Source organism: Cervus elaphus, chromosome 6 (assembly GCF_910594005.1).
Source record: "Cervus elaphus chromosome 6, mCerEla1.1, whole genome shotgun sequence".
Classification (NCBI taxonomy): domain Eukaryota; kingdom Metazoa; phylum Chordata; class Mammalia; order Artiodactyla; family Cervidae; genus Cervus; species Cervus elaphus.
In genome coordinates, this window is record NC_057820.1 from 20,672,038 (window position 1) to 20,698,179 (window position 26,142).

The 26,142-nt window shown below is 39.9% G+C and overlaps 1 protein-coding gene across 1 annotated transcript in view; it reads right to left on the bottom strand.

The window, feature by feature from the left end:
- Positions 1–20,569: 20,569 nt before the first annotated feature.
- BMP3 (bone morphogenetic protein 3) overlaps positions 20,570–26,142 on the bottom strand; it is a 31,137-nt gene continuing 25,564 nt past the window's right edge. The window contains exon 3 of the mRNA XM_043906379.1: positions 20,570–24,503. Coding sequence (XP_043762314.1) covers positions 24,312–24,503 — 192 coding nt within the window. The 3' untranslated portion in view covers positions 20,570–24,311. The remainder of the gene's footprint in view (positions 24,504–26,142) is intronic.

Consider the following 26,142-nt stretch of genomic DNA (forward strand, 5'->3'; position numbering starts at 1 on the left):
GCATCCAGTGAGAGGAAACCTGTGATAAGGAGAAGCATAACCATTTGTTCTGAGCCACGGAAGGATTCCAAAGCAAGTGCTTGCAACTCTTCACTCTTCAGTCTTTATAGGATTCTTGTTTAAATCTACAAGATGTCTAAGTAAACAAGTCTACGTATTTATGGATTTCTCAATCAGAATTGATGAACACTTCTCAACCTTAACACTGGATGTATCCACGTTATGATCTTGATTACCCATCATTGCTCAGTTTGTGCTTCAAAAAGCTTATTTCAGTTATGAACTTCTCTAAACTGACTTGTAAGTAAGAATGAAAAAATATCCACAACTTTCTGTTTTAGCATTGGAAATAGCTGCTTTTCCGACATAATTATTTTTAAATAATTGTTTTAAGTGCTCATTTTCATTTATCCATTCATCTCTGTAGATGGGATACTGAGTAAAAAAATCCTAGAGCTACCTACACATTTCAAACACATAACTAAGACTATATTTCACACACATGACCTCATTCTTAGGCTAGAGACATTAGCATCTCCAGTCAGTTGACACAGGCTTGCATACTCTGGAAAGTTAAAAACAATTGTTAAAAGGGTTTTAGAGGGACACACGTCCTTCAAAGAGCTTTCCTGGTTACTCAGAGGTAAAGAATCTGCCGGCCAATGCAGGAGATGCAGGTTCGACCATCTGGTCCAGAGAAAGAGTCTCTGGGGAAGAAAATGTCAATCCATTCCAGAATACTTACCCGGGAAATCTGGTGGACAGAGGAGCCTGGCTGGCTACAATACATGGGGTTGCAAAGAGTCAGACACAACTTAGCGACTGAACAACAACAAAAGTCCTTCACAAAACAAAAAGCAAGTATATTCTCTCTGGGTTATAGAGACTGACAATTTCCCTTCGGCTTCTCTGGGCGAAGACCCACATCACATGGAGAAGCAACTGGTGAGTCTGAACCTGACTGCTTTTGTCTAGTTTATACCAACTTTCTATTTTAGCCTTGAAAATGGCTACCCTTCTGACATAATTATTTAAAAATATTTTTTACTTATTTTAAGAGCAATCAATCTATAGCTCAAGGGAACGAGGAGGAACAAGAAATTTGGAGAACCATTTCACCTCTTTGTAAGATATAAGTATGTAATATAATTTTCACAGGACTGAGATTTTCTTTCCTGTAACAGTTTACATGGTGGTAATAAATGTTTTTCATTTGTCAAGTCATTCCCTTATAGAAAAATGAATGAACAGAGTTATCATAAAGGAACTGAGGGACTTCCCTGGCTGTCCAGTGGTTAAGACTTCACCTTCCAGTGCAGAAGGTCAGGTTTAACCCCTGGTCAGGGAACTAAGATCCCACATGCCTTGCAGCCAAAAAAACCAAAGCATAAAATGGAAGCAATATTATAACATTCAATAAAGACTTGAAAAAATGGCACACATCAAAAAAAAATCTTCAAAAGGAATTCAGATAACTACTGATGAAAAACAGGGTGAAATGGTTTAACAGTTTTTAACTTATCTATCATCTGCGTGTGTGTGTGCACATATTCCAAACGTTCAAAAAGAGCTGAAGACTAATTGCTTGCAAAAGTGGACTGAATGGATCGGAAATAACTGGGGACAGATTTAATGTAATCATAGGAAGTTGTTTAGAATCTAGGGAAAGGTGTTGGGTGCGTTCAGTGGGAAGTCATGTAAGGCCTGAAAGAGTAGCACAGCTGGGTCTGGTAATTAACATCTGTATCATAAATAGCAGGTGAGGAAAAAGTGGATCCAGTGCCAGGAGGAAAGATCTGAGGCAGATTTTAGGTTAGAGTGTGAGTAACATATTAAATTAAGTATGAAATAAATCAGGGTTAATAAACTACACTTGTAATTGTTTTTTAAGTTTAGTTATCCAGGAGGGTGCTGCATCTTTTAGAGCCTTACATATTGACCAAGGATCTCAGATAAATATTATATCTTTATATATTTTATATAAATATATGCAAGAAGCCAACTCTTTAGGAGACCCTAATGCCGGGAAAGATTGAAGGGGCAGGAGCAGAAGGGGACGACAGAGGACAAGATGGCTGGATGGCATCAACGCATCACCAACTCAATGGACATGAGTTAGAGCAAACTCCGGTTGAAGGACAAGGATTCCTGGCGTGCTGCAGTCATGGTGTAGCAAAGAGTTGGCACAATTAAGTGACTGGACAACAACAACACAAAAATTATATATATCTTTCTATTTTGGGGCTTCCCTGGTGGTGCTAGTGGTAAAGAACCTTGCTGCCAATGAAGGAGATGCAAGAAACTCGGGCTTTATCCCTGGGTCAGGAAGATCCCCTGGAGGAGTAAATGGCAACCCACTCCAATATTCTTGCTTGGAGAATCCCATGGACAGAGGAGCCTGGAGGGCTGCAGTCCATGGGGTCACAGAGAGTGGAACACCACTGAAGGGACTTAGCACACATGCAGGCATGAACATCTTTCTATTTTATACGTATTATATTTTTTCTGTATATCTTTGATAGTGCACCACACCCAGATGAGGGACATAAAACGGAAAACATTTTTCTAAAGGTTCAAAGTAAAACTACTTCCTATTTATCCCTTAGGTCATCACTGTCGAAGAGAACTTTCTGTGACGATGTAATGTTCTATGTCTGTGCTGTTTAGTAAGGTAGCCACTAGACAGATGTGGCTATTGGGCACTTGAAATGTGGTTTGTTGGGGTAAGGAACTGAATTTTTAATTTTATTCCATTTTAATTTTTGTAAAAGATTTTTTTGATGTGGACCATTTTTAGAAGTCTTTATTGAATTTGTTGCAATATTACTTCTGTTTATGTTTTGGTTTTCTGGCCACAAGGCATGTCAGATCTTAGTTTCCCAACCGGGATCAAACTCTCACCCCCTGCATTGGATGGTGAAGTCTTAACCTCTGGTGCTATGCTGTGCTTAGTCACTCAGTCGTGACTGACTCTTTGCAACCCCATAGACTACAGCCTGCTAGGCTGCTCTGTCCATGGGGATTCTCCAGGCAAGAGTACTGGAGTCGGTTGCCATGCCCTCCTCCAGGGGATCTTCCCAACCCAAGCATTGAACCTGGGTCTCCCGCATCACAGGCAGATTCTTTACCCTCTGAGCCACCAGGAAAGCCCTAACCACTGGACAACAAGGTAAGTCCTTATTCTGTTTTAATTAACTTGAAATTAAATAGCCACATATGGCTAGTGACCACTGTATTTGTGCAGGCTTAGATCCAAGCTCTCCTAACTCTTAGGTCCACTGAGGGAATTTTTCTGATGGTTTAGTATCAGCTGCTAGACCTTTAAAACTTGGGCCAAAACTCAAACTTAAGTTGCCTGTCTGTCATTCAAACTACTGAGGAGCCTCTTATTTAGGGTCCCTTCACTTTTAGTCACTACTGTTTATATCAGTTAATGAATAAATTACTACTCAGGACCTCTTGTCATTGATCATCTAACGTTATTCAAATTTTTGGTGGTTCAAAACAGATGTTTTTCTTTTCTTTTCTTGAGTAAGTAGCTTTATAAGCAAAATAATTATTTTTCATCAGTCATTAATGTCTAAGACTTGACTGTCATTTTCCTAGAAATTCAATAAATGTAAAAGAAAATTCTTTCACTCATTAAATATTGAATGTGTATTTTCAGTCATTCCATTTTACACTTTTTTTTCCCTTTGTATCCTAATTCCGTTTGTAGACCATCATCTATATGTGCTTGATAGCAATTCTTGGGCTATTGAGCCTTCTCACAGATTCAGATTTATTCCAGAAAGCTGCAAGAGATCTAAGGAAGAATAATAGACTCCAATATTCTTTAAGATTTTTAAAAATATAAATAAAATATAACATTTTAATTTAAATCAACATACTCACGTTTGGGTGATTTGACCCTTGTTCTCACACTGTGGGGTCATTTTGTTATCTGTTTGTATCTGCTAATCCCAAACTCCTAATATAGGGTGGATAAACAAGGTCTTACTGTATAACCCGGGACTTCCCAGGTGGTTCAGTGGTAAAAGAATCCACCTGTCAATTCAGGACAGGCAGGTTCAATCCCTGGGCCAGGAAGACCCCCTGGAGGGGGAAATGGCAACCCACTCCAGCATTCTTTTCAGGGAAATCTCATGAACAGAGGAGCCTGGCGGGCTATAGTCCACAAAGACTTGGACACAACTGAATGACTGGGCACTCATGCACTGTATAGCTCAGGGAACTATATTTAATATCTTGTGATAAACCATAATGGAAAAGGACATAAAAAAGAATGTATATATGTGTATAACTGATACATTTTGTGTACAGAAGGAATTAACACAACACTGTGTTGGATTGGCCAAAGAACTTCATGTGGCTTTTTCTGTTACATCTTATGGAAAAACCTGAATGAAGTTTTTTTAGCCAACCTAATAAATCAACTATATTTTAATAAAAACAAAACAAAACCCCCCAAACTCCTATACCACTCTACTAGAGGAAATAACTACTGATGACTTGAGAGGCAACGGGCAACTTCCAAGTGTTCTCAGCCTAACCTATCCACCCTTAAACTTCTCTTTGTGACATGCTGTTGTCCCTTGGAAATGTCACAAAGTGAGCTTGAGATCAAAGGAAATAGAAAGCAGAGCCCCAAAGGGCTCAGATATCTCTTGGGGCATCTTCCCCTGCCAGGCAGGCCATCCACCTCTGCCTTATAAAATTATCCAAACATGACCAACAGCTCCAAGTTTCCCCAACTCATGTTATTGACACCAGAGTATGGGCTCCAGTTTCCATAGAGTGTTTGTCAATGTGACTGTCTCGACTGCCAACATTTTGATATTGTGTCATTAATTTCTCCCATTTCTAACAAATAAGATGACTTAATGAAATTACATATGCTGAACACAATTTTAAAAGTCCGTGCTTGTTCATATGTATGTATGTCAGTGTTTATAGTGATGGAAAATCTCCAGAAAGCAGAGCTGAAGTCCTATAAACACCAAAATGTTTCTCTTAAATAAGTCCATTTTGGGAAAAGCTCTGTCACATGGTTCTTGCACATAATTGCCTCACCTCTGAACTGCTGCATTCACATCTGGCCTGAGCCCCCGTGAGGTGGGGGTTGGTTTTGACTGGAACCTGATGGCACTTTGCCTGTGTTTTGAGTCTGAAAATGCAGTTGGCCAGTATTTTGAGTCAAGAAGTTGAAATATAGCCATATAACTCCCTCCCTGCTTCAGTGACACTGCAGTGGACCCAGCATCTGTGTGTGTGTGTGTGTGAAAGACAGTGAACACAAGAGATATTGGGTATGGGGCTGGAATGAAGGAAATGTGGGGGAGGAAAAGCACCTGCTACTCTCCAGTCTAAATCTCTAGGACTGGATTTCTTAGTGCCCTCACAGCAGTGTTTTGGTGCCCCAGATAAAAAAGCAGACAAAATGAAAACCAAAGTTGTCAAAAACAAGTTGTCACAAACCAAAATTAATACCCTTAAGTAAGCTTCCTATTCTAACCTTGTTAATTATCAGCAGCCTTCAATTTTTTCACAGGATGGGCCACTCCCTTTCTATAGGCTATTGCTCAAATACTCAGACAACCTTGAAGCAAATCAAACATGTATCTCCCCCCCCCCACACACACACACACATCGTCCACAGGGTCTGGAGAAAATAGGTATAGTAAATAGGGCAGGGGAAGTCTTCAAAGCAAATCCCAACAGCTACCCGTCATGATTACTGTATATTGTTTGTCCCTTTTAGATTGATAATAAATGCTATCTATGATTTTAAAAGTGATAGAAGGCAGTTCAGATCACAGTTTATGTTGGAGAAGTCATTTTACCCCATTCCTCACCTTTCTTGAATGGGGCTTTACTTCTACTCCATTTGCCAAGAGGGTGTCAACTACAGATTGGCACTTGCCAAGGGGATTTGCCATCTGCCTCTGCGAAGATTGAATCTTGTGCTACTGCAGCTGTTGACCTTCCACATGGCCAGAAGGGAGTTGAGGGTAGAGAGTGAGGCACTTTGTGCTCCAGAGAAACTTTATATACTTAGATATTTTTAGGAACTGATTTCATGATCCCAATACTTGCATCTCCTCATATCTAGAAAAGTACTAAATCCCTTCGAGGTGACATCTATTCCTCGAGACTAGCAGAAAAAAAACTTTTGTAAAATAAGTGCTTGATTTCATTTCACATCCCCTTCACCAAAATCACATATATTGACCCACCCCCACTACCTCTAGCTCTACAGAGTCAAAGCTATGGTTTTTCTGGTAGTCGTGTATGGATCTGAGAGTTGGGTCATAAAGAAGGCTGAGTACTGATGCACTGATGCTTTCAAACTGCGGTGCTGAAGAAAACTCTTGAGAGTCCCTTGGTCAGCAAGCAGCTTGAAGCGGTCAATCCTAAAGAAAATCAACCCTGAATATTCATTGGAAGGACTGGTGCTGAAACTGAAGCTCCAGTACTTTGGCTACCAGATACGAACAGCTGACTCATTGGAAAAGACCCTGATTCTGGGGAAGATTGAGGGCAGGGGGAGAATGGGGCAACAGAGGATGAGATGGTTGGATGGCATCACTGACTCAATGGACATGAGTTTGAGCAAACTCAAGGAGATAGTGAAGGGCAGGGAAGCCTGGCGTGTGCTGAAGTTCATGGTGTCGCAAAGTGTTGGACGTGACTTAGCAACTGAACACCGACAACCACCACTACCTCTTTGGAGCGGTGTCTCAGAGCTATCTGAGGTTCTGTCTCCCAGGCTGCAGTTTTCCTTTAGTTCCCAAATGAAACAACCTGCAACTCTCACATTGTTCATCTGTTTTTAGTCAACAAGGGAACAAGATGGAAGACAAGTTCAGGGAGAGGAGTGGCCTCGCCAGGGGAAGAGGAACAAAGATCCCGGTGGTGACAGAGTCAGAACCAACCATTCACCAACTGCTCCCTAGTTCTCATGTTAAGATTGCATGTTAAGATCGAAGATTACAGTCACTTGTGCTCTTCTTCTCTTCATTTCTCTGAGCTGAATGGGAGGTGGCAGATGTGTGCCTCATTTTCCCACATGACAACATTGCAGGGATTGGAGGAGTCTCTGAGTTACACCCTAACTCACGTCTCCCACCCAGGGAGCAGCCAGTCCTTTGTCTGCTCTGTGAAGGAACAGTGTGGGAGCAATGTGTTTATTTCCTGTCTCCATCTTCTCTTTTTAAAGGGAGCAACTAATCTGATCGATGATGTGTGTTATTGTCCAGTAGCTCAGTTGTGTCCGACTCCTTGCGACCCCATGGCTTGACAGCAAGCCAGGCTTCCCTGTCCTTCAGTATCTCTCTGAGTTTGCTCAAACTCATGTCCACGGAGTCAGTGATGCCATCCAACCATCTCATCCTCTGTTGCCCCCTTTTCCTCCTGCCCTTAATCTTTCCCAGCATCAGAGTCTTGTCCAATAAGTCAGGTCTTCATAGCAGGTGGCCAAAGTATTGTAGCTTCAACATCAGTCCTTCCAATGAATTGAATTCAGGGTTGATTTCCTTTAGGATTGACTGGTTTGATCTCCTTGCTCTCCAAGGGACTCTCAAGAGTCTTGTCCAGCACCACATTTCAAAAGCATCAATTCTTCGGTATCAGTAAAAGTGAAACAGCACAATTCAACCCCTCTCTGACTTTTCCCTTTTCAGAATTATCTATTCAAAACACACATTTTGCCATCTTGCGGGACCTCAGCTCATAGGACAGTCTCTACACCATGTGGAGATGGGTAGGGAAGTTCAGCTCTAGGGAAAAGGCTGCAGATCCAAACACTGATCAAGTGGTGCTGTTATGTATCTCCTCTAAACTTTTCAGAACTCAGAGAGAATACAGATCTCTGATGGCTTTCTCTAAGTTCAGTTCAGTTCAGTTGTGTCTGACTTTTTGCGACCCCAAGGACTGCAGCACGTCAGGCCTCCCTGTCCATCACCAACTCCTAGAGTCCACCCAAACCCATGTCCATTGAATCAGTGATGCCATCCAACCATCTCATCCTCTGTCGTCCCCTTCTCCTGCCCTCAATCTTTCCCAGCATCAGGGTCTTTTCCAATGAGCCAGCTCGTCACATCAGTTGGCCAAAGGACTGGAATTTCAGCTTCAGCATCAGTCCTTCTGATGAATATTCAGGACTGATTTCCTTTAGCATGGACTGGTTGGATCTCCTTGCAGTCCAGGGGACTCTCAAGAGTCTTCTCCAACACCACAGTTCAAAAGCATCAGTTCTTCAGTACTCAGCTTTCCTTATAGTCCAACTCTCACATCCATACATGACCACTGGAAAAACCATAGCCTTCACTAAACAGAACTTTGTTGGCAAAATAATGTCTCTGCTTTTTAATACGCTGTGTAGGTTGGTCATAACTTTTCTCCCAAGGAGAGAGTTTTAATTTCATGGCTGCAATCACCATCTGCAATGATTTTGGAGCCCAAAAATATAAAGTCAGCCACTGTTTCCACTGTTTCTCCATCTATTTGCCGTGAAGTGATGGGACCAGATGCCATGATCTTAGTTTTCTGAATGTTAAGCTTTAAGCCAACTTTTTCACTCTCCTCTCACTTTCATCAAGAGGCTCTTTAATTCTTCTTAGCTTTCTGCCATAAGGGTGGTGTCATCTGCGTATCTGAGGTTATTGATATTTCTCCCAGCAATCTGGAATCCAGCTTGTGCTTCATGATGCCCAGCATTTCTCATGATGTACTCTGCATTTAAGTTAAATAAGCACAGTAACAATATACAGCCTTGACATACTCCTTTTCCTATTTCTAACCAGTTTGTTGTTCCATGTGCAGTTCTAACTGTTGCTTCCTGACATGCATACAGGTTTCTCAAGAGGCAGGTCAGGTGGTCTGGTAGTCCCATCTCTTGAAGAATTTTCCACAGTTTATTGTGATCCACGCAGTCAAAGGCTTTGGCATAGTCAATAAAGCAGAAATAGATGTTTTTCTGGAAATCCCTTGCTTTTTGAATGATCCAGCAGATGTTGGCAATTTGATCTCTGGTTCCTCTGCCTTTTCTAAATCCAGCTTGAACATCTGGAAGTTCACAGTTCACATATTGCTGAAGCCTGTCTTGGAGAATTTTGAGCATTACTTTCCTAGCGTGTGAGATGAGTGCAATTGTGCAGTAGTTTGAGCATTCTTTGGCACTGCCTTTCTTTGGGATTGGACTGAAAACTGACCTTTTCCAGACATCTGAAGCAGAGTAGAAAAGAAAAGGACAGTTAGGGTGAGTCTCCCACGACTTGAATCTCAGTTCTGACACTAGCATGGCTCTAACCTCAGTTAAACCAGTGATTCTCTCTGATCAGTGAAATGAGGATAATCCCTGAGACCCTCCATCTCAGGATCAAGTGAAGTCTCATTCATGGAAATGTATAAAATGCACTTATTTCATCAAAATGCTAATATTCTAGAACACTTATTTTGTGCTATAGACACTTTTAAGTGCTGCAAGTAATCCTCACAACTCTGTAAGATAGACTCTGCATTTCACTCTTGTCTTACACGTGAGGACATGGAAATACAGAGAAGGTTAATAACTTGCCCTGGGTCACACAGCTAATAAGAGACAGAGTTGGGATTCTAATTCTAGTCTGGCTCCAAGTCTGAGCCCCTAACTCCCCTTCTATACTCTCTAGTTAATGACAGATGCATCTAGTTTTAAAGAATTATTTTCCAGAAAGTGTTCTAGTTTCATTCTTTTACAAGTGGTTGACCAGTTTTCCCAGCACCACTTGTTAAAGAGGTTGTCTTTTCTCCATTGTATATCCTTGCCTCCTTTGTCAAAGATAAGGTGTCCATAGGTTCGTGGATTTATCTCTGGGTTTTCTATTCTGTTCCATTGATCTATATTTCTGTCTTTGTGCCAGTACCATACTGTCTTGATGACTGTGGCTTTGTAGTAGAGTCTGAAGTCAGGCAGGTTGATTCCTCCAGTTCCATTCTTCTTTTTCAAGATTACTTTGGCTATTCGAGGTTTTTTGTATTTCCATACAAATTGTGAAATTCTTTGGTCTAGTTCTGTGAAAAATACCGTTGGTAGCTTGATAGGGATTGCATTGAATCTATAGACTGCTTTGGGTAGAATAGCCATTTTGACAATATTGATTCTTCCAATCCATGAACACGGTATGTTTCTCCATCTGTTTGTGTCCTCTTTGATTTCTTTCATCAGTGTTTTATAGTTTTCTATGTATAGGTCCTTTGTTTCTTTAGGTAGATATACTCCTAAGTATTTTATTCTTTTTGTTGCAATGGTGAATGGTATTGTTTCCTTAATTTCTCTTTCTGTTTTTTCATTGTTAGTATATAGGAATGCAAGGGATTTCTGTGTGTTAATTTTATATCCTGCAACTTTACTATATTTGTTGATTAGTTCTAGTAATTTTCTGGTAGAGTCTTTAGGGTTTTCTATATAGAGGATCATGTCATCTGCAAACAGTGAGAGTTTTACTTCTTCTTTTCCTATCTGGATTCCTTTTACTTCTTTTTCTGCTCTGATTGCTGTGGCCAGAACTTCCAACACTATGTTGAATAGTAGTGGTGAGAGTGGGCACCCTTGTCTTGTTCCTGATTTCAGGGGAAATGCCTTCAATTTTTCACCATTGAGGGTGATGCTTGCTGTGGGTTTGTCGTATATAGCTTTTATTATGTTGAGGTATGTTCCTTCTATTCCTGCTTTTTGGAGAGTTTTAATCATAAATGGGTGTTGAATTTTGTCAAAGGCTTTCTCTGCATCTATTGAGATAATCATATGGTTTTTATCTTTCAATTTGTTAATGTGGTGTATTACATTGATTGATTTGCGGATATTAAAGAATCCTTGCATTCCTGGGATAAAGCCCACTTGGTCATGGTGTATGATTTTTTTAATATGTTGTTGGATTCTGTTTGCTAGAATTTTGTTAAGGATTTTTGCATCTATGTTCATCAGTGATATTGGTCTGTAGTTTTCTTTTTTTGTGGCATCTTTGTCTGGTTTTGGAATTAGGGTGATGGTGGCCTCATAGAATGAGTTTGGAAGCTTACCTTCATCTGCAATTTTCTGGAAGAGTTTGAGTAAGATAGGTGTTAGCTCCTCTCTAAATTTTTGGTAGAATTCAGCTGTGAAGCCATCTGGTCCTGGGCTTTTGTTTGCTGAAAGATTTTTGATGACAGTTTCAATTTCCTTGCTTGTGATGGGTCTGTTAAGATCTTCTATTTCTTCCTGGTTCAGTTTTGGAAAGTTATACTTTTCTAAGAATTTGTCCATTTCATCCAAGTTGTCCATTTTATTGGCATAGAGCTGCTGGTAGTAGTCTCTTATGATCCTTTGTATTTCAGTGTTGTCTGTTGTGATCTCTCCATTTTCATTTCTAATTTTGTTAATTTGGTTTTTCTCTCTTTGTTTCTTAATGAGTCTTGCTAACGGTTTGTCAATTTTGTTTATTTTTTCAAAAAAACCAGCTTTTAGCTTTGTTGATTTTTGCTATGGTCTCTTTAGTTTCTTTTGCATTTATTTCTGCCCTGATTTTTAAGATTTCTTTCCTTCTGCTAACTCTGGGGTTCTTCATTTCTTCCTTCTCTAATTGCTTTAGGTGTAGAGTTAGGTTATTTATTTGGTTTTTTTCTTGTTTCTTGATGTAAGCCTGAAACTAGAACACTTTCTAACACCATACACAAAAATAAACTCAAAATGGATTAAAGATCTAAATCTAAGACCAGAAACTATAAAACTCCTAGAGGAGAACATAGGCAAAACACTCTCCGACATAAATCACAGCAAGATCCTCTATGACCCACCTCCCAGAATATTGGAAATAAAAGCAAAACTAAACAAATGGGACCTAATGAAACTTAAAAGCTTTTGCACCACAAAGGAAACTATAAGTAAGGTGAAAAGACAGCCCTCAGATTGGGAGAAAATAATAGCAAATGAAGAAACAGACAAAGGATTAATCTCAAAAATATACAAGCAACTCCTGCAGCTCAATTCCAGAAAAATAAATGACCCAATCAAAAAATGGGCCAAAGAACTAAACAGACATTTCTCCAAAGAAGACATACAGATGGCTAACAAACACATGAAAAGATGCTCAACATCACTCATTATTAGAGAAATGCAAATCAAAACCACAATGAGGTACCATTACTCGCCAGTCAGGATGGCTGCTATCCAAAAGTCTACAAGCAATAAATGCTGGAGAGGGTGTGGAGAAAAGGGAACCCTCTTACACTGTTGGTGGGAATGCAAACTAGTACAGCCGCTATGGAAAACAGTGTGGAGATTTCTTAAAAAACTGGAAATAGAACTGCCATATGACCCAGCAATCCCACTTCTGGGCATACACACTGAGGAAACCAGATCTGAAAGAGACACGTGCACCCCAATGTTCATCGCAGCACTGTTTATAATAGCCAGGACATGGAAGCAACCTAGATGCCCATCAGCAGATGAATGGATAAGGAAGCTGTGGTACATATACACCATGGAATATTACTCAGCCATTAAAAAGAATTCATTTGAACCAGTCCTAATGAGATGGATGAAGCTGGAGCCCATTATACAGAGTGAAGTAAGCCAGAAAGATAAAGAACATTACAGCATACTAACACATATATATGGAATTTAGAAAGGTGATAACGATAACCCTATATGCAAAACAGAAAAAGAGACACAGAAATACAGAACAGACTTTTGAACTCTGTGGGAGAATGTGAGGGTGGGATATTTCAAAAGAACAGCATGTATACTATCTATGGTGAAACAGATCACCAGCCCAGGTGGGATGCATGAGACAAGTGCTCCGGCCTGGTGCACTGGGAAGACCCAGAGGAATCGGGTGGAGAGGGAGGTGGGAGGGGGGATCGGGATTGGGAATACATGTAGATCCATGGCTGATTCATGTCAATGTGTGACAAAACCCACTGGAAAAAAAAAATAATAATAATAATAAAAAAAAAAGAAAGAATCCTATGGACAGAGGGACCTGGTGGGCTACAGTCCATAGGGTAGCAAAGAGTCAGATATGACTCAAGCGACTTGGCACGTATGGTATCAATGGGGGAAGGATTCTGAAGAAGAAAAAAAAAAAAGAATTATTTTCCAATCAAAATGAGAGAATGAATGTGTGTGTGCTCAATGGTGTTCGACTTTTGTGACCCCACGGACTATAGTCTGCCAGGCTCCTCTGTCCACGGAATTTTCCAGGCAGGAATACTGGAGTGGATCGCCATTTCCTCCTTCAGGGGATCTTCCCACCTCAGGATTGAACCTGCCTGTGTTTCCTGCATTGGCAAGTGGATTCTTTATCACTGGGTCACCTGGAAAGATGACAGGCATGAAAGGTGGAGGATTCTCAAAAACACCATCACACGAGGGAAGTGTGAATCTCAGATCACCTAAGTTGAGGGTAGATTGGGCCATTCTCCTGTCCTTTCTCATCTGCTGTTCACTCTCCCTTTCAGCAATACTTTCGTTGCTTGTCCCTAAGACGTGAACAGGACAAAAAATGCCATGAGTTGTGGTTTAGTAAAAATGTTTGGATCATAGAATCTGGTACAGTTGAGAGGGAAAGGATTTTAAAGATCATTGAAAGAGAAAACTGAGGCCCCCAGGAGCTGAAGGAACATATAGTAAAGCACACAAGCTCAGAGCTTAGCAATGCCAGGTTTCGGTTCAGTTCAGTTCTGTCGCTCAGTCGTGTCTGACTCTTTGCAACCCCATGAATCGCAGTACGCCAGGCCTCCCTGTCCATCATCAACTCCTGGAGTTGACTCAAACTCATGCCCATCAAGTCAGTGATGCCATCCAACCGTCTCATCCTCTGTCGTCCCCTCCTCCTCCTGCCCCCAATCCCTCCCAGCATCAGGGTCTTTTCCAATGAGCCAGCTCTTCACATGAGGTGGCCAAAGTACTGGAGTTTCAGCTTCAGCATCAGTCCTTCCAATGAATATCCAGGACTGATCTCCTTTAGGATGGACTGGTTGGATCTCCTTGCAGTCCAAGGGACTCTCAAGAGTCTTCAACACCACAGTTCAAAAGCATCAATTTTTCAGCGCTCAGCTTTCTTCACAGTCCAACTCTCACATCCATACATGACCACTGGAAAAACCATAGCCTTGACTAGATGGACCTTTGTTGGCAAAGTAATGTCTCTGCTTTTTAATATGCTGTCTAGGTTGGTCATAACTTTTCTTCCAAGGAGTAAGCGTCTTTTAATTTCATGGCTGCAATCACCATCTGCAGTGATTTTGGAGCCCCAAAAAATAAAGTCTGACACTGTTTCCACTGTCTCCCCATCTATTTCCCATGAGGTGATGGGACCAGATGCCTTGATCTTCGTTTTCTGAATGTTGAGCTTTAAGCCAACTTTTTCACTCTCCTCTTTCAATTTCATCAAGAGGCTTTTTAGTTCCTCTTCACTCTCTGCCATAAGGGTGGTGTCATCTGCATATCTGAGGTTATTGATATTTCTCCCGGCAATCTTGATTCTGGCTTGTGCTTCTTCCAGCCCAGCATTTCTCATGATGTACTCTGCATATAAGTTAAATAAGCAGGGTGACAATATACAGCCTTGACGTACTCCTTTTCCTATTTGGAAACAGTCTGTTGTTCCATGTCCAGTTCTAACTGTTGCTTCCTGACCTGCATACAGATTTCTCAAGAGGCAGATCAGGTGGTCTGGTATTCCCATCTCTTTGAGAATTTTCCACAGTTTATTGTGATCCACACAGTCAAAGACTTTGGCATAGTCAATAAAACAGAAATAGATGTTTTTCTGGAACTCTCTTGCTTTTTCGATGATCCAGTGGATATTGGCAATTTGATCTGTGGTTCCTCTGCCTTTTCTAAAACCAGCTTGAACAACTGGAAGTTCACAGTTCACGTATTGCTGAAGCCTGACTTGGAGAATTCTGAGCATTACTTTACTAATGTGAGAGATGAGTGCAATTGTACAGTAGTTTGAGCCTTCTTTGGCATTGCCTTTCTTAGGGATTGGAATGAAAACTGACCTTTTCCAGTCCTGTGGTCACTGCTGAGTTCTCCAAATTTGCTGGCATATTGAGTGCAGCACTTTCACAGCATCATCTTTCAGGATTTGAAATAACTCAACTGGAATTCCATCACCTCCACTAGCTTTGTTCGTAGTGATGCTTTCTAAGGCCCACTTGACTTCACATTCCAGGATGTCTGGCTCTAGGTGAGTGATCACACCATCATGATTATCTGGGTCATGAAGATCTTTTTTGTACAGTTCTTCTGTGTATTCTTGCCACCTCTTCTTAATGTCTTCTGCTTCTGTTAGGTCCATACCATTTCTGTCCTTTATCAAACCCATCTTTGCCTGAAATGTTCCCTTGATATCTCTGATTTTCTTGAAGAGATCTCTACTCTTTCCCATTCTGTTGTTTTCCTCTATTTCTTTGCATTGATCGCTGAGGAAGGCTTTCTTATCTCTCCTGGCTATTCTTTGGAACTCTGCATTAAAATGGGAATATCTTTCTTTTTCTCCTTTGCTTTTCGCTTCTCTTCTTCTCACAGCTATTTGTAAGGCTGCCTCAGACAACCATCTTGCCTTTTTGCATTTCTTTTCCGTGGGGATGGTCTTGATCCTTGTCTGCTGTACAATGCCACTAACCTCTGTCCATAGTTCATCAGGCTCTCTGTCTATCAGTGAAACTAAGCCATGCTGTTGGGGCCACCCAAGACAGTCGGGTCACAGTGGAGAGGTCTGACAGAATGTGGTCCACTGGAGAAGGGAATGGCAAACCACTTCAGTATTCTTGCCTTGAGAACCCCATGAACAGTATGAGAAGGCAAAATGATAGGATACTGAAAGAGGAACTCCCCAGGTCAGTAGGTGCCCGATATGCTAATGGAGATCAATGGAGAAATAACTCCAGAAAGAATGAAGGGCTGGAGCCAAGGCAAAAACACTACTCAGTTGTGACTGGTGATAGAAGCAAGGTCCGATGCTGTAAAGAGCAATATTGCATAGGAACCTGGAATGTTAGGTCCATGAATCAAGGTAAATTGGAAGTGATCAAACAGGAGATGGCAAGAGTGAATGTCAACATTCTAGGAATCAGCGAACTAAAATGGACTGGAATGGGTGAATTTAACTCAGATGACCATTATATCTACTACTGTGGGCAGGAATCCCTTAGAAGAAATGGAGTAGCCATCATGGTCAACAAAAGAGTCCGAAATGCAGCACTTGGATGCAATCTCAAAAATGACAGAATGATCTCTGTTCGTTTCCAAGGCAAACCATTCAATATCACAGTAATCCAAGCCTATGCCAGGGTTAGAGGATATCAAATACAACTGAAACAATGAATTGTTGTTATTGTTCAGTTGCTAAGTTGTATCTGACTCTTTGTGACCCCAGGGACTGCAGCACACCAGGCTTCGTTGTCCTACACTGTCTCCTGGAGTTTGTTCAAATTCATGAATATTATAACCAAAATTATAAAAAAATGAACATTATAACCAAAATTAAATTAAAAAACCCATACCACGAGAACATCCTTTTTGTGTGTGTGTGTGTGTGTGTGTGTGTGTGTGAACATAATTGTATGAAGAAAAGACTTGTGGATTCTTAAATTTTGTGTGTTGTGGATTTAAAGGTACAACCCTGGGGCATTGTTAGTTTTCCCCACAGTGGTTTCCTATTGTAGTTTCACCCACAGTGATAATGTTTTAGCATTACTTGCTGATATACACTTTATAATGGGCTTCCCAGTTGGCACTAGTGGTAAATAACCTGCTTGCCAATGCAGGAGACATAAGAAACGTGGGTTCAATCCCTGAGTGGGGAAGATCCCTTGGAAGAGGACATGGCAATCCACTCCAGTATTCTTGCCTGGAGAATCCCATGGACAGAGGAGCCCAAAGGGCACCAGTCCATAGGGTTGCATAGAGTTGGACATGACTGAAGTGACTTAGCACATACACATCCATTTTATATTAGTTACATGTACCTAATCCAGTTCTGAGACTGTGGAAACCTTAGATGTTGATGTTCTGTATCATCAAGTACATCTCCACTAACTAAGATAGGGTTTTGTACAATGCGAATAATCTTGAGTACAAGCATCCCTTGTTTTTACACTTCATAGATACTATATTTTTACAAATTGAAATTTTGTGACAACTGTGTCAAAAAAGACTGTCGGCACCAGTTTTCCAACAGCATCTGTTTACTCTGTGTCTCAGTGTCACATTTTGGTAATTCTCACAATATTTAAAAGTTTTTCATTATTATTGTAATTGTTGTGATGATCTGTGATCAGTCAAGTTTGATATTGTTATTGCAAAAAGATCACATTTCACTGAAGGCTCAGATGATGGTTAGCATTTTTTAGCAATAAAGTATTTTAAATTTAAGATCTGTATTTTTTTTTAGAAATAATGGCAGCGCACGCTTAATTTTATTTTTGTTCAGTCCCTAAGTAACGTCCTAAGTCTTTGAGACTCCACAGACTGCAGTGTACAGGCTTCCCTGTCCTTCATTATCTCCTGGAGATTGGTCAAATTTATGTCCATTGAGTTAGTGATGCTATCTAGCAGTCCTTTCAGTGAAAATTCAGGGTTGATTCCCTTTAGGATTGACTGGTTTGCTCTCCTTGCAGTCCAAGGGACTCTCAAGAGTATTAATAGACTATGATATAGTGTAAACATAATTTTCAAACAGACTTGAAAACCAAAAACTATGTGACTCACTTTATTGCAATATTTGCTTCATTGTGGTGGTCTGGAAACAGTCCCACAACATCTCCAAGGTGTGCCTGTTCTAACTGATTTACTGGATTATTTGGATTTGTACTGAGTTCCTCTCAACCCTAACCTCCATCATATCTTCTGATAGCTATGAAGTCCTATCCTAAGAGATATTTCAAGACAATTCCTCTGACAGGAGAACTGAAACAACGAACTACAACAGCGACTGTTTTGGAAGTCTTCAAGAGTCACAGATTTGATGAAAGTGAAAAAGGAGAGTGAAAAAGTTGGCTTAAAGCTCAACATTCAGAAAACTAAGATCATGGCATTCAGTCCCATCACTTCATGGCAAATAGATGGGGAAACAGTGGAAACAGTGGCTGACTTTAATTTTGGGGGGCTCCAAAATCACTGCAGATGGTGACTGCAGCCATGAAATTAAAAGACACTTACTCCTTGGGAGAAAAGTTATGACCAACCTAGACAGCATATTAAAAAGCAGAGATGTTACTTTGCCAACAAAGGTCCATCTAGTGAAGGCTATGGTTTTTCCAGTAGTCATGTATGGATGTGAGAGTTGGACTATAAAGAAAGCTGAGAGTGGGCACCCTTGTCTTGTTGAAGTAATTAGCCTCCAACTAATAAAAAAATAAAAAAACAAACTGCATACAATAAAAAAAAAAAAGAAAGCTGAGTGCTGAAAATTTGATGCTTTTGAACAGCAGTGTTGGATATGACTCTTGAGAGTCCCTTGGACTGCAAGGAGATCCAGTACATCCTAAAGGAAACCAGTCCTGAATATACATTGGAAGGACTGATGCTGAAGCTGAAACTCCAATCCTTTGGCCACCTGATGTGAAAAGCTGACTCGTCTGAAAAGACACTGATGCTGGGAAAGATTGAAGATGGGAAGAGAAGGGGACGACAGAGAATGAGATGGTTTGTTGGCATCACCAACTCAATGGGCATGAGTCTGAGTAAACTCTGGGAGTTGGTGTTGGACAGGGAGGCCTGGCACACTGCAGTCCATGGGGTCTCAAAGAGTCGGACACGACTGATCGACTGAACTGACTGAAGAGTCCCAGAACTGACCACACTGATGGAATGAAGACCCAATTGTGACTCGTCAAGGGCACGTGTCATTCTGGTGGTAATAGGCAGTGCTGGGATTCCAACACAAGGCTTTTAAATCGCAAAGACATTGCTGTCTCCATGAAGTTACAAAAGACTCTAATACCAGTTTTCTCAGTAGTTCGTCATATGGCACCAGGCATATGCAATAACTCAGAATGTCATAGAACACTTTTGGTTGCCATTTACAGACATGTGCTCAAACACTTCTTAAGGAAGAGTGAGCACATTATTGAGTTTGCAGGGAAATCTTACGTCATCCAAGGACAGGAAGTGTTGTGCCTCTCAGACAGGAGCAGAAACTGGAATATCTTGAGGAACAGGGCAGCTAATCTCTTTACTTTGCAAGAAGTAAGACATAACACTGAGCCTTTCATTTTTCTCTCACTGAACTGTCAGGGGCTCATCTTTGTTAGTGTCAAGGAACCCATCACTGTTGGTGGAAGCCGGTTTTCAGAGGAGGGCATGGTGAGTAGACATCCAAACAGATGCAAACCACAGCTTGTCTATAGTTTCTCATTTGGAAAATGGGGAGACTGGCTTAGGTAATAATAGCAGCTGATAATAACTGAGTCTTCATTCTGTTTCAGGTGCTTGGCAAGGTAATTTACGTGTGAAAGTGAAATGTGAAAGCTGCTCGGTCAAGTCCAACTCTTTGCGACCCCATAGTCTATGACAGTTCATGGAATTCTCCAGGCCAGAATACTGCAGTGGGTAGCCTTTCACTTCTCCAGGGGATCTTCCCAACCTGGGGATTGAACCCAGGTCTCCCGCATTGCAAGCAGATTCTTTGCCAGCTGAGCCACAAGGGAAGCCCAAGAATACTGGAGTGAGTAGCCAATCCCTTCTCCAGGGGATCTTCCCGACCCAGGAATCAAACCAGGATCTCCTGCATTGCAGGCAGATTCTACCAACTGAGATATCAGGGAAGCCCAAAATTTATGTGTATATCTCATTAAATCTTGTACAGTCCTATGAGGCAAGGACTTTATTGCCCCATTTTTATAGATGAGATAAGTGAGGCACAGAGAGGTTAAAGAATTTGTTCAACATGATCTTTAAAGGGCCTGGTAGTTCGAAAATGCTATGGTTTTTAAATAGACACAGTCTGAAGAGATCCATTAAATGAGGGAGAATAATATGAAAGCATATTTTACTTCTTAACCTGAGGTCATTTTTCTTTTAGAGAGAAAGGTACAGCCTAAACAAAAATGGAGAAATACATCTCAATGATCAGATGAGTTAAATAGGTGCCTATCATCCTAAAATGTGTACATGGACATGTTAACAATGACAGATAAAGTTACTCTCAAAACGGTGATATGGGCATTCACACAAAGTATCTCTAAGTGGAGTGTGTGGTTAAACAAGAAATGCCTGAGAGGGAGGGAGAAAGAGAGAGAAAAAAAATATGAAACGATTCAAGCTGAATTTCTGATATTCCCCTTATGGGTGAATATATATATACATTATACAGATATAATATATATATATGCATATATATGTATATATTGCTTCACAGTGTTAATTATGTTTCACGTTATGTTGTTAATAGGTTATGATGCTCCATTCACGATACTCTTTGAAAATGTTCGACTCTGTGCCCAAGTGTTGTTATCTCTTTTCAGATGCAGCAGTTTTTCAACTTTCTCAAGTTGTGAAAATGGCGTCTTTCCCAATGATAAGTAGAAGAGAACGGGGAAGTGTTCAATTAAGCAATTTTATTTCCATACTGTATAGAGGAAAGCTCTCCATTACTGGAGGAAAGTGATACAAAGCCCGCAAAGCTTATACATCAGTAGTGAAGCGTCCTTCACAGTTTCACTGCAGTACGCTCCTTTAGTAACTGTACTAGAGAACCAGTTGTCATTCTGCCTGTAGTAACTGTTGTAAAAAGAACTTTTTCTTACCATCTAAATATGAAAATTATTACCATTATAGATAGGAAGGCAACAGTCATTAAATAAATTAAAAGCATCTTTAAAGTTTTTCCATATACATATATAATATATATTTTTTAAATTGCCATCAACTGTACAAGCATTCAGTTCTCAACTAGAACATTTACAGAAACTATTGTGGAAAGCTGAAGGGAAGGCTTGATTTTTGGGAAAAGGGGATCATGTAAGCACTATAACTACATTAAAATACAATTCCCAAGGGAAAAAGATATACAGAGAAGTCAGACTTATCCAAGATATCTTATTTAATCTCATATTTAATCTTACACATAAGGTGTGCAGAACTATTTTTTGACCCAACCTTGATTCAACTAAGTCGATATCCAGACATTACTTACTTGTTAGCACAGAGAAAAGTAAGACTAAAGTGAATAATGTAATTATATATAAAAAAATCTTTGTAAGCCAGATTGATAATAGCATTATACACATATGATTATTTTGCCTATGAAAATAATAAACGGGAAAAAAGGTTTTTTCCTTCTGAAATGTTAAGGTAAAAAAAATCCTAGCTTAATGAATAAATGATCATCAGTTAATATATAGTTAGGTGAGTGTCAGAATTGATTGGGAATATTACAGTCCTGAGATCTAGAGAGTCCAATCTTCCAGTTTAAATTCTACAACTCCAAATCCTGTAAATGGTATATTATTTACACAGGTTACAACAAAATACTTTGATAATACTATATCAGCAGCCCCTGAATATGAATTCAACAGAACAGTTATTGAAAAAAAAATTTTATTTTCAACTAACTGTGTGTGTGTCTCAATATGTAGGAATGGGGGTGGTAGGGTGGTTGCAAGATAAAGAGAGAGGAAAAGAAAGATGCATGGTTTAGAAAATGGCATTATTAATATAAATACAATTTCTCTTCTCATTAATGTCATTTTAAATCAGGAGATTTATAAAAGGTTTATATAGTAATTATACAGACTTTAGTACCTAACCAATTGTGACATAGTCACTCAATTTTCCAACTATTTCATGTAAATTTTTATTACTTAAAATATTAACTCATTTACTTCAAACTCTGTTTCAACCCCTTAAAAAGTAATTTTCCTTTATTTGGGGGAACTAAACTTTTTCCCATTTATATCATAATATGGCTTCAATGCAGGAGATAATTAATAATGGTTACAAGCTTGCAGAAAAATAACTACTAGTCAAAAGCTATTTTGACTGCTAAGAGTCAATCCAATGACTTTCATTATGTTCTAATTTTGTCATATTAATTGCTTCAAAATTGGAAATAGTTATTATTTAGAGACTTTTTTTGGCCATTATAGAATTTAATTTATAACAAGTTAGCCTCAATTCAAATTTAAATTGAAGGTAACTGGCAGACATCTGGAGAGAAGAAGTTCGAGAAAGAAAACTGGAAATTGTTAAGAGATTTTGGTAGATACGTCTCTAGAAAAAACTAAATTAAGAATTTCACCCAATAGACCAATGAAATAAAAGCTATATTTATGGAAAGATCATGACCAGGATAGAGCAGCCACACATGGGGTCACTTCTATTATATAACTATGTTTCAAATTTTTGATAAAACTTAGTAGAAAATAATTTCATCCCTTATCTCATTTTGAATCTGTATGCTACCAGAACAAAAAATGAACTAGAAGAAACCATAGCAACTCAGGTACCAGAACTCCATTCATCATTTAGAACAGGTGTTTCTCATTCATGGAGTCAACACACATTCCAAAAGTGTCAAAGAGTGTCTTTTCATGGTACTCTTTTTAATGGGTTTCCAATAAGACAGAAATACTATTTAAATGACAGGGAATGTCATATTGGCATACACGGAAGAACAGGATGCTTCTGCCTTTGGTTTACGAACAGACATACTTGCAGGTTTTTAGCTCTGTCATTACCACCCATTCAAGGAAGACATGTGTGACGTAACAACTACTATAAACCCAAACTTTCGGTGGCAGAAGGACCTTCCAGCTTAACTAGTCTGCCTCTTTATTTTTACCACTGAAGACACTTGTATGTCTTTCACAAAGTAGATGCTCAGTTAACATGAAATTACGAACTACCACAGATAACTAACTATAGGCAGAGACAGAACAAAACTCCATGTCTTCTGTGTCTTCTGATAACTTCACAGCCTCTGAAATGGCTTAGTTGACTCTAATCAGGTCAGACTGAACTTAGATAAGAATTCACCACAGAGAGAATGTCAACAACAATCCATGGTCTGAAAACATTTCTGTCACACACACAAACAGAGCGAGGAAAAGATTTTTGAAATAATTTCTCGAGGGCAAAAGTGTGAGAGGAGATATTTATGACAAATGGAAATAGGGAAAAAAAAAACCAGTAAGTGTATAGATTCAACTCCCTTTCTTGCTGGATAATTTATAGTAAGCTTTACTAAAGAATAGATTCCCTGTCTGAACCAAAAGCCGTGATCAACGTGAAAAAGTGTCTGGACGTGGACATAGGTGAACAAGGATGTGGACTTATGATTGTGATTAGATTGGTCACTTAAATCTCCAATAGTCCATCCAGTGAGCCTTGGTATCTGTTGATTACTTTATAAGAAGCAAAGGTATATCAAGAGAATTAAACACTTACTTGCATGTTTAAGTTCAGTTTAAAAGAACAAATGAAAGCACTTGTGGAAGAGAGATACAGAAAAATAATTAGATCTGGGTTTTTGAAAATTGGGTTGCTGGTTGCCTTTCTTGTGAAGGCCATGAAATGAAAACATCAGTATTTCCAAATAAATGGCTGAGGAAAGTGGTAACTCTTGCATACCCTCTTGGATCACTCTATCCATTTTGCTAAACTTCTCATAAGTGAACGAAGCTTGTCAGAACATAAAATAAAAAAACCAAGAATCCCATGCAGACTGCATTATAAAATCACGTTAAGCCAATCTTCCAAAAGAGGGCACACGTCCCTGGGAATGTGTTCACATCCATACACACCGACACTCAGCACACATCCTCCACTCAGCCAGTCACACAAGGATCTGTAAAGAAAAACACAGGTAAACAATAGTCTCCACAAATTTAAGATAAACATCAAAGCTGAGTGAATTATTTAGCACTTGCTAAGTTGCTCAGGAATCTAAGAAGCCTGCTTTAAAATATGAAATTATTCTGTTTCTGTGAGCAGAGATCAATGATAAGCTCTTGTTTGTTTCCAATCTATTTTCAAAACCTGTTACAAAAATAAATCAGTGTGTTCTCTAACAGTTCTAAAAACAGTTTGAGTGATTGTTTTTCTTGTGTAATTATTTTTTTTAAAGAAAAAGATGTCCATATTTACTAAAATCTTGCTTTGAGTTACATTCAGAAACAAATACAGTCCAGTTCTCCTTGGTGGAAATCATCAGTCTATTTGCCCATTCGCCTTTGACTACTGAAAAATCTTTTGAAATGAAATGCATTGGCAGTGCAAAAAAAGTCCATAAAAATAAACTAATGATTGAGTTAAGCATCCGGATGAGTTCTTCACCAGGTTATCTGCAAGCACAAGACTCGACTGTCATGTTTGGGTATACTTTTAGTACCACATTCTTATTTTCATCAAAGAATAAGATACTGAGTGAGGACATCTTTTCTGGCACACAGCAAGGCTCGGGAATTCCAGGAACAACCCCCACAGCTCTCACTATGCTCTGGATGGTAGCATGATTTGATGGCTTCAAAGACTAGGAAAGAAAAGGGAGAAAACAGGTTAGGTAGAATGGCTTTTCCCCTCTCCAACCCCCACTAAAAAAATATATATATATATGATGGATTTGGTTCAACAAATTAATAAAGCCCTGGCATCATCACACATTCAGCCCAATCTCCAATGTCACCATCACCAAAATGGTTGTCATTGACTAAGTGTCTACTCACACTGATTGGTAAAGTATTCGCCTGTGATGCAAGAGACCTGGGCTCGATCTCTAGGTCGGGGAAAACCCTCTGGAGAAGGGAATGGCAAACCACTCCAGTATTCTTGCCTGGAGAATTTCATGGACAAAGGAGCCTGGCAGGCTACAGTTCATGGGGTCGCAAAGAGTCAGACACGACTGAGTGACTAACACTTCGACTTTTTTTCAGGTGCCAGGCATGTTCTGTGTAGTATTTCTAATCCTTACCACATGACCACCATTTCTTACATTTTATAGATAGAGAAATAGACTCAAAAAGCTTAAATGACACATATAAAGTCATACAGACATGGAGAGTGAGAACTCGAATCTGGTTTTCTAAGCAGGAATCATTTAAAAATGATTTAGTCCTCAAACGGGATTAGTACATCCTAGGGTGTTTTCAGACCAGTCAATCCTAAAGAAAATCAGTCCTGAATATTCATCGGAAGGACTGATGCTGAAGCTTCAATACTTAGGCCACCTGATGAGAAGAACTGACTCACTGGAAAAGACTCTAATGCTGGGAAAGATTGAAAGCTGGAGGAGAAGGGGACGACAGAGGATGAGATGGTTGGATGGCATCACAGACTCAAAGGACATGAGTTTGAGCAGGCTCCAGGAACTGGTGATGGACAGGGAGGCCTGGTGTGCTGCAGTCCATGGGGTCGCAAAGAGTTGGACACGACTGAGTGACTGAATGAAGGGTGTTTTTGATAACAGGATTGCAAGAGAAACAATTTGATCCTGAGCTAGTCACAAAGAATGCTTAACAAGCACCAACTTAACATAGATTTTTGCCACTTCTATAGTGACATTTATACTTTGTTTCGAAAATAACACAAACATGTCAAGTGTGTGCTAAGTCACTTCAGTCTTGTCCAGCTCTATGCGACCCAATGGACTATAGCTCGCCAGGCTCCTCTGTCCAAGGGATTTTTCATGCAAGATCTTCCTCACCCAGGGATCAAACCCATCCCTCTTTATGTCTCCTGCATTGGCATGCAGGTTCTTTACCACTAGCACCACTTGGGAAGTCCCCAGTGTCAAGAGGCGTTGATTTATTTAATAGTTACCACCTGGATGAATGGATGCTGATTAAGAGGGCCACACTGTTGGCCACTGGGGGTCACTGTTGTTCCATGGGTACAGACATTAATGCTGTAGCATTTTAGTCTTCTAAACCTGGGGCATAACCTCTAGGAATAAACCAGGGTGCCTGAGGTTATCTATGGCTGTCAAAAGTTTGACCAAAGAAGCCTGAGCAAAATCTGTTCCCAAGCAATGCCAAATGGGACCATTACCATACCTGGGAGACATTTGGTTTTATTTAGAGAGCCCTATCCAGCTTGGCTCAGCATTGAAGGACGGTCGCTTTTCCAAGCCCAGAATGTTTAGGTATTGCCAGAGTGGTAAGACCTTCTTCCTG